Source organism: Heptranchias perlo, chromosome 17 (assembly GCF_035084215.1).
Source record: "Heptranchias perlo isolate sHepPer1 chromosome 17, sHepPer1.hap1, whole genome shotgun sequence".
NCBI lineage: Eukaryota > Metazoa > Chordata > Chondrichthyes > Hexanchiformes > Hexanchidae > Heptranchias > Heptranchias perlo.
The window spans coordinates 15,497,787-15,512,294 of NC_090341.1; the positions used below are offsets into that span (position 1 = coordinate 15,497,787).

At 40.8% G+C, this 14,508-nt stretch overlaps 1 protein-coding gene across 3 annotated transcripts in view; it reads right to left on the reverse strand.

Annotated features, from left to right (window-relative positions):
* Positions 1-14,508, reverse strand: part of si:dkey-32e6.3 (uncharacterized) — a 29,126-nt gene that overhangs the window by 1,132 nt on the left and 13,486 nt on the right. Inside the window, exons 3-6 of one of the 3 annotated variants that reach the window (XR_010966062.1) lie at positions 10,230-10,615; positions 8,542-8,702; positions 7,175-7,307; positions 105-257 (exon numbers count right to left, since the gene is read on the reverse strand). Coding sequence is in view for 2 of the 3 variants with exons in the window: in XM_067998580.1 (XP_067854681.1) it covers positions 5,841-5,849; positions 7,175-7,307; positions 8,542-8,702; positions 10,230-10,615 (689 nt within the window). In the remaining variant the exon portion in view is untranslated. Of the gene's footprint in view, positions 1-104; positions 258-5,426; positions 5,850-7,174; positions 7,308-8,541; positions 8,703-10,229; positions 10,616-14,508 lie in introns of those variants that run through there. The other 2 variants (XM_067998580.1, XM_067998579.1) reach the window with 2 other exon arrangements.

Sequence of the window (14,508 nt, forward strand, 5' to 3'; positions counted from 1 at the left end):
ACTGTACATGTAAATTGCAATATCACTGATAGTGAGTTACAGTCATTCATTTATAATTTTGAATATCTCAAAAGTTAACACATGCCAGTAGTGATGAGGAATACCTGAAATTCATTGGTGAGACATTCTCTTCACTATACTGTCCCAGGTAGAAACTTCAGTGGGAATGCTGGTACACAGCACACTGCCAAGCAAGCTACTTGTGATGCAACAATCCTGTTGGCAGTGACTGATAGCACAACATCAATTTAAAAAACCTGCAGGGACATGTATTTAGTTAATTTCAGTCATTCATTCATTTCACTCCAAGCAAATCAGGTTCTTGCATGGAGTTTTTGCTGTTAATTTGCACCGGAATATCTTGGTGTTAATCTGTGGGGCAGCCACCCCATTTAGAGGCAACTTCTTCTACCAATCTCTCAAAGTCTTCATGGGAGACAAGCATTAGCTGCAGCGTTTGTTATATAACTGTAAGGATCTGTGCTTTCCCCACCAAAGAGTATGGGTTACTTTTTGTGTATTTGATCTGAGTGAATAAAAGAGGTTTCAAGTAAAAGGCTCACACCAATTATGTCTTGTTAGTAATACTGAAAGTGGCATCTCTGTTCACCGCATGGACAATCAGTCATCAATGTCCAAAATCAGAAATGGCTTTCCTGTTCACTTGAATAGAGAACAGCTAGGTAGGAGAGGTAATAGGCCAAAGAGAGAGGTTTCTATGTCTACAAGGGTTTTCTCTGTACCTGGGTTTCTCTGTTAAAAGAGTAGGACTCTCTGTTGCTGGGTCCTAAGCAGATTTCCTATGATGTTACTCACAGGTAGTCTTGAACACAATTGTGATGCTTAGTTGCTAACATGGAGCTTTGTTTAACCTGTCCTGTCTCTTTAAAACCATTATTCATGCATATAGAACAAGAAATAGGCAAATTCAAGCAATTACAGCTGATTCAATGTCCTGAAGTCAATTAGAGGGCAATTGTAGCCGCTTGTAAATTTCTGCTTAGATCAAAAACTCTCAACATGAAATGACTGCATTTCCTTTTTTGTTCCAAGATTGTTTTGCGTTTATAGCAAAGTGTGACAGATGTACTTTGGACACAAGACTTTTATACATCTAAAAATAGATAAGCATACAATGCAATATTGTTATATTAAATAATAAATTTGTATTAAAACTTATCTGCTGAAATCATCTGGTGTGCAGTGTTATCAAGCTTATTGCTATGCATTACCACCAGCAAATCTTACAGTAATTCTCTCAAGCTCATATCTTCCATATGCAGTTTAACCCAGCTATAATAGATTATGAGTAAAATGCCAATTAAACCAATTAGGGTGGAGGTGGACCTGACTAAAATAACCCAAACTGGCATTTTCCATATTTTTGCAGAACAATCATATGCAATGCATCACTTCTCTTTTGAGTAGGTCATACTATTTCCCACTCTGTTACACCTCTTTTTAACAGACTCATCCCATTTATGAATCCATAGTATCTTTAAATTCAAAATTGGACTGTATATATTCTAAAATAAATTAATTGGCATGAGGCAGATACTCTCAACATGATATTTTAAATAGATCAGGATTTAGAGGGTGAAGGGTGCCACGTGTCACAAAGTGCAAAGCACAGGGCCAACTTAATAAGTAAGAATTTGCTTTGATTTTTAGAGGCTTTTGATAAAATTTCCCATGTGAGATGGTTAAAGTTAAGGCTCATGGGAAATTATTGACTTGGATTAACAACTGCTTTGATAATCGAAAGAAGCTGTTGATGATTAATGGAAAAAGCTCCGGTGAGGAGGGGGAGCCAGAGCCAATAACTAGTGGAGTTCTGCAGGGTCTGTTTTAAGAGATTGCAAGTTCATTAAAGTTGGCTGCTGAAGACAATCTTCAAAGAGACTGTTTCTATATCAAAGAGTTGAAATGTAAACATCATTAGATCGAGAAAGGTCCCAGGGCTGTCTGCTAGTTTTTAGTTCTGGCATTGTTCAATATAGTCAAGTGCATCAAACTGCATCCATTACAACAAGATACTGTTTCATTTCTAAAGAACTGGGAGAACAACAAACTCAAACTGTCAGCCCAGATGTACATGTTGTAAGTTACTACTTGTGTTATATAGTATTTTGTCTGTATCATTGATTCTATAAATCATTGAATTTATTTACAACTACAGCAGTAGTTTAGCCAGTACAAAATGGGTCTAGGTTTTGATATTTTCCACCTTCTGGATTGATACAAGATGCAATGGGTATCCTACATAAATTCTAGTAACCAATTTACTGTGACTGGGTACTTGGGCTATGCTAACTTAGTATAGCAGACAGTTAAAGGTGCAGGTTTCAGATCATAAAGGATGTTGTGTGTTTATGTAACAGAAAAAATATCCACAGAAGTCACTCTCCATTACACACAAATGTCCATTATTACTGACCATTCACCAAAAGCATTTGATCAGCTTGAAGCTATTATCAATAAGCCAAATCAAGCATTAGAATGCTTCATGAGGGCGATTGAGTACAAAGATTAAACAGGTTACTGTAGCCCTTACACTTCATTTGTTAAGGGCACATTTTGAATAGTGTGTTCTAGTTAGGTGCATTCTATTTTGAAAAGGACACCAAAACATGGGAGAAACTTCAGCAAGCAGCAACAAGGATAATTTTAGGATCCAAGGTGCTAAGTGGTAAACAAAAAAAAAAATCAGTGCTGAAGAACTCATTGGAGAAAAGATGAACAGGGATAAAATAGTAGTTGTTAAGATGTTGAGAAGCACAAGTATTGTAGATGCAAGCAGATTATTTAATTTGGATGAAACTGAGTGCACTACTAGAGGACACAAGTACAAAATTAACAAGCCCCAAACAAGACTAGGGATTAGAAGAATTACCCCCACCACCACCTCAACAGAGTAGTGAATAAGTCGTACAGACTCCGGGCAAAAACTAATTAACGCTCTGTTAATTAACTCCTCCAAAATACAAAGAGGTCGATGAATATCTGTGAAAGATATTGAAGATTATAGATTTAAGCATAAATAGATGGTGAAATGCAATTTTTTTGTCATGAAACTCAGAAAGTTAGCGTACAGGTACAGCAAGCAATTAGGAAGGCAAATGGCCTGTTGGCCTTTATTGCATGGGGGTTGGACTACAAGAGAAAGGAAGTCTTACTACAATTGTACAGGGCTTTGGTGAGACCTTGCCTGGAGTACTGTGTACAGTTTTGGTCTCCTTATCTAAGGTAGGATATACTTGCCTTAGAGGCAGTGCAACAAAGGTTCATTAAATTGACTGCTGGGATGAGAAGGTTGTCCTGTGAGGAGAGGTCGAGTAGAATGGGCCTATACTCTCTGGAGTTTAGAAGAATGAGAGGTGATCTATTTGAAACATACAAGATTCTGAGGGGGCTTGACAGGGTAGATGCTGAGAGGTTGTTTCCCATGGCTGGAGAGTCTTGAACTAGGGGGCATAGTCTCAGGATAAAGGGTCAGCCATTTAAGACTAAGACGAGGAGGAATTTCTTCACAGAGAGGGTTATGAATCTTTGGAATTCTCTACCCCAGAGGGCTGTGGATGCTGAGTCGTTGAATGTGTTCAAGGCTGAGATAGATAGATTTTTGGACTTTAGGGGGATATGGGGATCGGGCAGGAAAGTGGAGTTGAGGTCGAAGATCAGTCATGATCTCAATGAATGGCGAGCAGACTCGAGGGGCCATATGGCCTACTCCTGCTCCTATTTCTTATGTTCTAATGTTCTTAAAGCACCCAGCAACGGCTGAACATGTAGGTATAAGGAAAGACAGATAGTCTGAAGTTTTACCCTATTATTTTTGACTAGGGAGAAATTTTATGCAAGCTCCTTTTACGAAATTTAATGTGTGGAATGCAGTCCCAGTTACATCAGATTGTATAAGTCTGTGGAAAAAAAGGACTTGATGGCTCAAATGCCTTCTCTGATTTCATGTTTTCCATCCTCATAAGTCCTCAATGAAAAAAAAATTCTCCTCTTTAACACTTGCCATTTCCTCTTCCTCCTCTGACACAATAATGAGTCTTCACGTGACAATTCAGTTGTTTTGCTTGTGGAAAACCATCAGCATGGCTATGAAAGTAGGGATTCTGAATATCAGACTTTGTACTTTCTATTAGATGCTTTATCTTACCACTGGTGTCAAATTACAACAAAAATGCAAAAAATATCCTAGTGAATTAGTGGTAAATATGCATGGTCTGCGCATAAACATGTGAATGAGGATGGACTACATCTACGTAGGGGCTAGGAACGGCTATAATGTTTATATTGTAATCAAGAAATAATTAAATTACAAGTGGAGAACAGAAAACACATTAAAAGTATGATTAGATGATTTAGGATGAAGATATATAATCTTTGGGTATTTTTGAATTAATTTTCACTGTAGAAAACATTGGCAACTTTCCTTTTAATTTGGGATGGAGGGGAGGGGAGATGTATCCGAGTTTGCGAAGAAAACATAAGTTAACAATGAAGTATAGCCATTAAAAATACTGGAGGATTCATAAACAATTGGCTCAAATGGAGAACACACCACAGTACTTAACACTCAAAGCAAAAGTAAGAGCGTTCATGATAAGTATTCCGCAGCTTACTGAAAATAAGGATGGTATCACAAAATGGTTGTGGACTGTCATGATATTGCCTTTCAATGCTGTTGCCTCCGAGACTGTTCAGTTCAGAGGTGAAACAGGGAGGTGTTGATGGCAGTGGTCCCACTGTTCATGTCCAGTCTCTCTGTACCCTCAACTTCCCCAGATTTGAAAAGAGCAGTTGCTGCCTGTTCCTCTCAGGATTTAGGCTGAGAAGGGATTCTGGCCCCTAAGCATCTTGTTGATTTTATTCTAATTTTGGTCAACTTCTCCATATCCCTCTACTTCCAGTCATCTCAGCATTTCCTCAGCTTATTTCTCTTCCTTTTCACTTTACAGTCAGCACTCGTGCAATTTCTTTCCATATTTTTTGAGGAAACAATTTTTGATCTCGGTGAGCCTGCCCTGAAGAGCTTGGCCTAATTTTTAGTTCAGCCTCAATAAACTCAACTGACACGAGCTTTATTCCTGCTCGAGGGCTCAGTGCTGTTGCCTTCTTCGATCATTTTAAATTTATCATTGTACTTTATATGCTCCGACCTCAAGGCTACCTGTTTCTCCATGGAACTAATTAGGATATCATTTATAGCCCACACAAATCTTTCAGATAGTTGCCTAATATAATAATTCCATTGACACAAAAGATATGAACCCATGGAATTGAATACCAAAAATGTTTCATGATGCAGATCCAGAACTTAAGCCAATTTTTGTAGAAAGATTTTGCTATACTGTGAGACAGCAGCATATAGTAGCATTGAACAGTGAAATATATATACAGCACAGGGATTTATTGATAAATTTAAGTCTTTTATTCAATGTGGTTAACATGGTTGCAAAGGAAACATTTGTTAAGCTAAAATTTTCTATAGTGCTCAAATGAACAATAGACAGCTGTTGGAATTTGATCATTCAGCAGGCTGTGTTATGGCTATTTATGAAGAAAATAATACCTTTAACATCCTTTCACTGACACCTATTTCTATTGATTTTTTTTTTGAATATCTGTGTTCGAACAGTGAGCGCTGTTGACACTTACATGAGGTGATAGAATGCAGGGGATAGTGTCTGCAATAAGCCACAAGTAAGGTCTCAGTGCAAGCCAGTGAATAATCCTGGGCTGCTCTGATGCATCTCTCAACAGGGAATTCCAAGCAACATCACAGAGTCCTGGACCTTTACCATCTTCACCATGAAAATACATATGACTTAAGGACACTTAAAGGGAAGGAGAAAATAAAACTCAATAAAAAAAAGGGTGTTGAACAAAAAAATTCTTTGCTGTGCATCAATTTGGCTCTCAATCAACAACAGCAATTTGCATTTGTATAGTGTTTACGACATAGAAAAATGTCCCAAGATGCTTCATAGAGAATTAAGGGAAATGGATGGCAAGCCTTTGTGGGAGTTAGGAGAGGTGACTGAAAGTTTAGTTAAAGAGATGGGTTTTCAGAAGGCTTGTAGAGGTGGACTGACTTAGAGAGGGAGTTCCAGAGTAGGATCATGACAGCTGTTGGCTTTGCTATCAGTGGCAAGGATGGGGTGGCACCAGGTGATAACGTCAGCTGGAGAGTAGAATCAGGTGAGGAGGGTGATCCAAGAGGAGCACGCTGCTGAAATAAAGGAGGGCAGTGGGGAGAAAACTGGGCATGATAGTCAAAGGTGGAAGGAGAAGAATGCGAAGCAGTGCCTAAAGGTGACTGATAAAAAGGCAGGGAGGCTAGGGTGCAGGTCATAGTTGATACGTGGACATAAAAAAAAGAGGACTAAGCATAGTAAGGAAGTCAGAGTAAGAATTTGAAGAGTGGAGATAGCCAATCCAGTAGTCGATGCAGTGGAGGTAACAAATCCAATGATATGTGGTTGATACAGGGTCAGCAAGCAAGATTAGAATTCAGAGACAGTGAGGAAGGTTGGAGGAATCAGGGGTCAATGAGGAAAGCTGGAGGAATCTGAAGTCGGCGAGGAAAATCGGAGGTGCCTGGGGGGGTGGCAAAGTGTTGTTGGAGGAGGACATGGTCAGCAGGGAGATTAGAGATGTTGTATAGAGCTAGATCACAGCAGAAACCTTGGGTAGCAGGAGCAGTGGAGAATCCGTGGGTAACAGAAGTACCAGCAGAAATGAAGGTAGTAGTGGGCCACTAAATGCCAAGGGTGGCAGAGGGGAGATTTAGGCAGCCGAGATCATCTGGTCCACTGCCTCAACAGCTTGGATCGCAGGTGCTGGTGGGGGAGAGTTGCCAGGCCAGGCCAAGCGCTGCAAAGAACACTGCAGAAGAAAAACAGCAATAAAACCAATGATCCACTCCAGTTCCCAGAAGAGATTCACTGAATCCAATAGGAAGTTTAGCTGGTGAAGAGATTATAGGTAACAACGACTCCAGCAGCAGGTTGGCAAAGGATAATGAAATATACTCCCGAAGCCATGCACAGAAGCAAGCTACGTGATCACCATTTTGGACCCAGAATTGAGTTTAATGTCAGTCAGCTGTAGAATCCGAATCATTAATATATTTGAAATCAATACCCTAGTAGTGTTGTACCTGTGGATGAACAATGCTGTCAGCATCATTCAGACGGATATTGTCATCTATGAAGATGTGCTGTATTCCAGTTTCAGAAGGATCAATCCAAAATGGTTTGCCACCTTGATTTGAGTAGCTATTCCGAGCCCACCTGAAAAAATTGAGAAACATATGAAAGCAGTAGGATTTTAAAAAATCAGTGAAGCAATTTTTGGATACTTGGGTTATACTACCGCTTAAGCACAACAACAAAATGGAAACTCAGTCGCAGTTTGGTACAAAATTATTTGAAGGGTTCACCACTGTTCCATAATAGCAGCAAAATTGTAAACATGCTCTTTATAAATGTGTTTATAATTTTGCTATGAATAGCAAACTGTAGAAATCATTCTCCTCATTTATCTAATTACTTAAACCGGGGCAGAGCTACGGTTGAAGGATTTGGGAGGGGGGGGGTCGAAGTTCAGATTTGGCAGACCTGTCACACCCACAGTGATGTCCTCCAATGCCACATTGCCACTTGTGTCAGATTCAAAATGGCAACACGATCAGGAATTTAAAATTTAAGTGAGAAAATTATTTGGAGTCAATTTGGACGAGTCCTGACATACAGAGTTGACTGACCTCAAAGTCATGGGGGGGGGGGGGGGTGGTCGTGACCCTTACCCCACTGGCTCCACTTTTACATTAGATATTTTCTTTGGGTTTAGCATCACAGACCATTCCCGTAAGTGAGTCCTCACTCCCTACGAACTAGAGTGTGCCTTACTTGCCCAATACTTAGGTAAACGTTGCAAGCACAGGAGCTGAACAGAGAACCATTGCCGCAGTATTTTAGTGAATATACCACATGCCCCCATGTGGCTCCGTTATCTTCAGGAAAGTCAAAGAATAAACACTATCAGGCATCGGCTTAGGCTATAAGCTACTGGACGGATTTGCTGAACAGTAAACAAATAAATGAACCATATTAATAATACAAATGATCGATTTACAATATATACAGAATTTACTTTTTGGAACATCAAGAACAACAAATGCACTTTTCCCTTCCTGGATACCACAATGGAAAAGAAAACAGAGCAGGGTGTAAAATGGGTAGCTGACATACTGTCACCCATTTCCCACCCAGTGGAAACAGTTAAAATCGATCCCGTTGTTTTAGTCCCTGTTGCTTGGCTAGGGTTGTATAGTATAGATCCTCCCCACTGCTTGTGAACACAGAGAGAAATGGGAGCGACGCCACTGAACCCAAGAAAATATCTGCAGCAGATGCAATTTTTAATACTTACCCTTCATCACTTTGGTCTTCTTGATTTTGTGAAGAAATGCTATTGTAATCCTTATACTAAACATGCAATGGGCAATTAACTTCTAAAACTTACCAGTCAAAATGATCCTGAAAACCTACAATTCCCTCCAATGAAGAGAAGTAATGATACAGAGCTCTAGCACCTGATCGTGTAGAGATCCGTTCAGATCCCGAGGTCAACACAACATCCTTTTTATTACAACGGATTTTGCCTGGTGCTATTCTCAATGGAAGCTAAAGGGGAAAAAAATAACATTTGTTAGCTAAGGTCTCACTTTTTTTTATTATTCGTTCATGGGATGTGGGCGTCGCTGGCAAGGTCAGCATTTATTGCCCATCCCTTAATTGCCCTTGAGAAGGTGGTGGTGAGCCACCTTCTTGACAACCGAGTGGCTTGCTAGGCCATTTCAGAGGGCGATTAAGAATCAACCACATTGCTGTGGGTTTGGAGTCACATATAGGCCAAACTGGGTAAGGACAGCAGGTTTCCTTCCCGAAAGGACATTAGTGAACGAGATGGGTTTTTATGACAATCTGGTAATTTCATAGCCACTATTACTGATAGTAGTTTTTTTTTAAATTCCAGATTTTATTTAATTAATTGAATTTAAATTCCCTAGCTGCCATGGTGGGATTTGAACTCATGACTCCGGATTATTAGTCCAGGCCTCTAGATTACTAGTCCAGTAACATAAACACTATGCTACCGTACCCTGTACCATACTTGAGACTGGAAGAATCCAATGTTCTTAGGTGTTACAAAAATCTAATAGTAGCTCTACACATCAATTTTTTTTTAACAAACTAAAGGAACAAAGCAAAACAAAAACAGAAACACACAGTTGGCCAGTCTGCATCTGTGGAGAAAACAAATATTTCAGGTGCAGACTCCTCTTCGGAAAAAGGGTCCGCATCAAAAACATTAACTTGTCTGTTCTCTCCGTAAATGCTGACTGACCCACTGTTTCAGATTTCCAGCATCTGCAGTATTTTTGTTTTCACTTCGAACAAACCAAGTTATTTATAATTGTTATACAGTGTTTAGACACACCCACACACATATTCACAAGTTTTAATCTTTCAAGTTATTAATTAAATATGTTTTCCCCTTTCCTCCATTATTCACCCTAAGTTCCATTACGCAGAAAGCATAGGTAAACAACCCATGGCAGGCCCTTCCCAATGTTCCTCTCAAGCCAACTACTAGGAGGTACATGACAGCAGTCTGGGTTGACTTGATTGCTTCCGTGGCTCCCTCTTCCTTCTTGTAGTAAAGCATCTAGTTTCTGATCAGTTCTCCCCAGATGGCAGATCCTGGGAACTCATGTCGCTTGGTCCAGAAAAATATCAGGAGTGATTAAGCACTATTGTTTTACTGGACCACTACTTTATAAATTCTAATGCCCTGTAACTGCGTACATTCCTCTATGTAATGCCTAGTTCCATCCATATAGTTCACTATTAAATACGTGATTTAATTTGTACAGTTTCTCCAAGTATTACACTGGTGTACTTGAAAAGAGGCATCAAAACTACAACTTTGTTACTTGAGTGTTACACTCTAAGTTTCATTTATTGTAAGTTTAATTTATTGTATGAGTGTGGTATTGTGTCAGGATGAATATGCTATCCCCCATTTATCTAATATATGGAACTGTTGTCAATTTTTGAGTTGGTGTGTAAATATTACATTGAACACTGATTTGATGTGTATTCTCTATGTTTATGCATTTATCTGATGGAGCCTTGAACTTCACTTACGTGTTTCATTTGAAGATGTTGATACTGAGGATGTTGACCTGACAGGGTGACCTGCATTGTCTTCAAAGTTCTAGACAGATCTGTGCCAAAGGTTCGAAGTACTATTGCAAATTCTCTATTTTGTGATGACAAACAGTCAATCAACTCAAAGAATGCTGGCAGGATCCAATGGTACTCTTTCCCATCTTCACCGGTCACAGACAGAAGCTCATCGTGGGGATCCGTCCACTCCATTTTCTGTAGGTGGTCAGTGAAAATCTTTTTAAAGAGGCAACCATCGGTAGTCTCTGTGAAATCCAGCAGCTTCCCAAACTGCGAATAATAGCTCACAGCACCATCACAGGGTGGGTTCAAAGAAGGTACATTGCTCAGCCATTCCCACTTTCCTGAAACAAAATTCACATTTCAATCAGTTTAACCTATATTACATTCCTAGTGCTACTTCCAGATACAGGCTTCAACTTAGTCAGGGGGCCCTTTCATCACCTACACTAGGTAAAAGATACTATGGTTCGCAGGAAGGGATGCATCGTTTCTTCTAAATTTTAGTCGGCACCTATTTATTTTTCTTTCTATATACAACTTACCCCGAATAAAACAAGTAACAAGAGAGTTTACGAGCAATCCCCCTTCCTCTTATCCATCACATGTAGCTGTCTACTCTCCCACCCACTGCCAGAAGCCCTTTCTGCTCCTACTGCACTACCAAAAATCTTTTTTGTTCTGATCTTGACCATCAACCTTTTTTCCTTCTAACTATCCATTGCCACCAGGCATCTCTTCTGTCATCCACCCATTGCTTTCATGCATCCCTTTACCATTCTGCCAGCAGCCTCCTCCCTTCCAGTGCATGCTTCTATCTGCAGTCATTTAACTTACTGATCCGTCCACTACCTCTCCTCCCACACATCCTTGTTGCCTTCTGCCTCTCATTCCTATCTTATGTTCTTATATGAGAAACAGGGTGAGACAGACACACAAAAACAGAGAGTTACAGCTGTATAGTCTGACTATGTCACAGTAAACATATATAGTATTGCAGTACTTTGATTACAGTCAATTACACCAGTTTCACTGTTTTGCCACCAAGATCTTCCACAGCTCCAGACCCAAGATCTCTGGAATTTTGAACCCCTAAGGATCATAGAATCATAGAATGGTTACAGAGAGAAGGAGGCCATTGAGCCCATCGAGGCCTTGCTGGCTCTTTGTAAGAACAATCCAGTTAGTCCCATTCCCCTGCTCTTTCCCCATAGCCTCGCAAATTTTTTCCCTTCAAGTATTTATCCAATTCCCTTTTGAAAGCCATGATTGAATCTGCTTCCACCAACCTTTCAGGAGTAGCATTCCAGATCAAAACTACTCGCTGCATAAGAAAGTTTTTCCTTATGTTGCCTTTGGTTCTTTTGCCAATCACCTTAAATCTGTGTCCTCTGGTTCTCGACTCTTCCGCCAATGGGAACAGTTTCTCTTTATTTACTTTATCTAAACTCGTCATGATTTTGAACACTTCTATCAAATCTCCTCTTAACTTTCACTGCTCTAAGGAGAACAACCCCAGCTTCTCCAGTCTATCCATGTAACTGAAGTCCCTCATCCCTGGAACCATTCTAGCAAATCTTTTCTGCACCCTCTCTAAGGCCTTCACATCCTCCCTAAAGTGCGGTGTCCAGAATTGGACACAATACTTCAACTGTGGCCGAACCAATGTTTTATAAAGGTTCAACATAACTTCCTTGCTTTTGTACTCTATGCCTCTATTTATAAAGCACAGGATCCCATACGCTTTTTAACCGCTTTCTCAACTTGTCCTGCCACCTTCAAAGATTTGTGCGCATATATGGAAGGTGTCGTCGACAGTGCTATCAAGTGGCACTTACTCACCAATAACCTGCTCACCGATGCTCAGTTTGGGTTCCGCCAGGACCACTCGGCTCCAGACCTCATTACAGCCCTGGTCCAAACATGGACAAAAGAGCTGAATTCCAGAGGTGAGGTGAGAGTGACTGCCCTTGACATCAAGGCAGCATTTGACCGAGTGTGGCACCAAGGAGCCCTAGTAAAATTGAAGTCAATGGGAATCAGGGGGAAAACTCTCCAGTGGCTGGAGTCATACCGAGCACAAAGGAAGATGGTAGTGGTTGTTGGAGGCCAATCATCTCAGCCCCAGGACATTGCTGCAGGAGTTCCTCAGGGCATTGTCCGAGGCCCAACCATCTTCAGCTGCTTCATCAATGACCTTCCCTCCATCATAAGGTCAGAAATGGGGATGTTCGCTGATGACTGCACAGTGTTCAGTTCCATTCGCAACCCCTCAAATAATGAAGCAGTCCGAGCCTGCATGCAGCAAGACCTGGACAACATCCAGGCTTGGGCTCATAAGTGGCAAGTAACATTCGCGCCAGATAAGTGCCAGGCAATGACCATCTCCAACAAGAGAGAGTCTAACCACCTCCCCTTGACATTCAACGGCATTACCATCGCCAAATCCCCCACAATCAACATCCTGGGGGTCACCATTGACCAGAAACTTAACTGGACCAGCCATATAAATACTGTGGCTACGAGAGCAGGTCAGAGGCTGGGTATTCTGCGGTGAGCGACTCACCTCCTGACTCCCCAAAGCCTTTCCACCATCTACAAGGCACAAGTCAGGAGTGTGATGGAATACTCTCCACTTGCCTGGATGAGTGCAGCTCCAACAACACTCAAGAAGCTCGACACCATCCAAGATAAAGCAGCCCGCTTGATTGGCACCCCATCCACCACCCTAAAAATTCACTCCCTTCACTACCGGCGCACTGTGGCTGCAGTGTGCACCATCCACAGGATGCACTGCAGCAACTCGCCAAGGCTTCTTCGACAGCACCTCCCAAACCCGCGACCTCTACCACCTAGAAGGACAAGAGCAGCAGGTACATGGGAACAACACCACCTGCACGTTCCCCTCCAAGTCACACACCATCCCGACTTGGAAATATATCGCCGTTCCTTCATTGTCGCTGGGTCAAAATCCTGGAACTCCCTTCCTAACAGCACTGTGGGAGAACCGTCACCACACGGACTGCAGCGGTTCAAGAAGGTGGCTCACCACCACCTTCTCAAGGGCAATTAGGGATGGGCAATAAATGCTGGCCTCGCCAGCGACGCCCACATCCCGTGAACGAAAAAAAATACCCCCAGGTCTCTCTGTTCCTGCACCCCCTTAGAATTGTACCATTTAGTTTATATTGCCTCTCTTCATTCTTCCTGCCAAAATGTATCACTTTGCACTTCTCTGCATTAAATTTCATCTGCCATGTGTCCGCCCATTCCACCAGCCTGTCTATGTCCTCTTGAAGTCTATCACTATCCTCCTCACTGTTTACTATACTTCCAAGTTTTGTGTCATCTGCAAATTTTGAAATTGTGCTCTGGACACCCAAGTCCAAACCATTAATATGTCAAAAAAAGCAGTGGTCCTAGTACCGACCTCTGGGGAACACCACTGTATTCCTTCCTCCAGTCCAAAAAACAACTGTTCACCACTACTCTCTGTTTTCAGTCACTTAGCCAATTTCATATCTACTTGTACCTAAGAATGTAACTGAAAATCGAAGTGATCATCAACCAGAAAATAGATCCAAATTAAAATATATCTATAAAACAAAATCCTACATTAAAGAATTTGATACAATTTTTATTCCTTTTGTGAGGCATACAAGAGAAACTCACTAATGGGATAAAAATCACACTAAGCTCTTATCTACAATAGCATTTTTTCAGCCCATTCTTTCAGTCAACTACTTTATTACCTTAAATTCTCTAACTTTCTATTGTTGGTATATTAGCATGCATATTCTACACTACCAGAACAAAACTGATTTTTAAGTAGGGATACACATTGTCCTCCATAAATTTAAAAACTGCAGGCAGCAAAATAACAAGCTACAAAATTGTGCATCTCCCATCCTATGTCACCAAAATGAAAATCTGCAAAATATTTTTTCATCACACAAACCAACTAGACTTGTGTTTCCCTATTTAAATGGTAAGCATAATCTTCTACGGCTGGGAAAGTGTTCAGGATTGATGAGTAATTAAATAATTTTGGGATAATAAATTTTCATTTTGCTGTCTGCATTGTTTAAAGTCAGTTCTTCATCATTATACTTTACATGATATTTCATAGATCCAGCTGTGAAAAATAAGAGGGTGTCTGATCTGTAAAAAAACTTTTGAGCTGCAATTATGTGATCATTCCCTTCATGTGTGATATGAAACTGCCCCCTATTGGCCA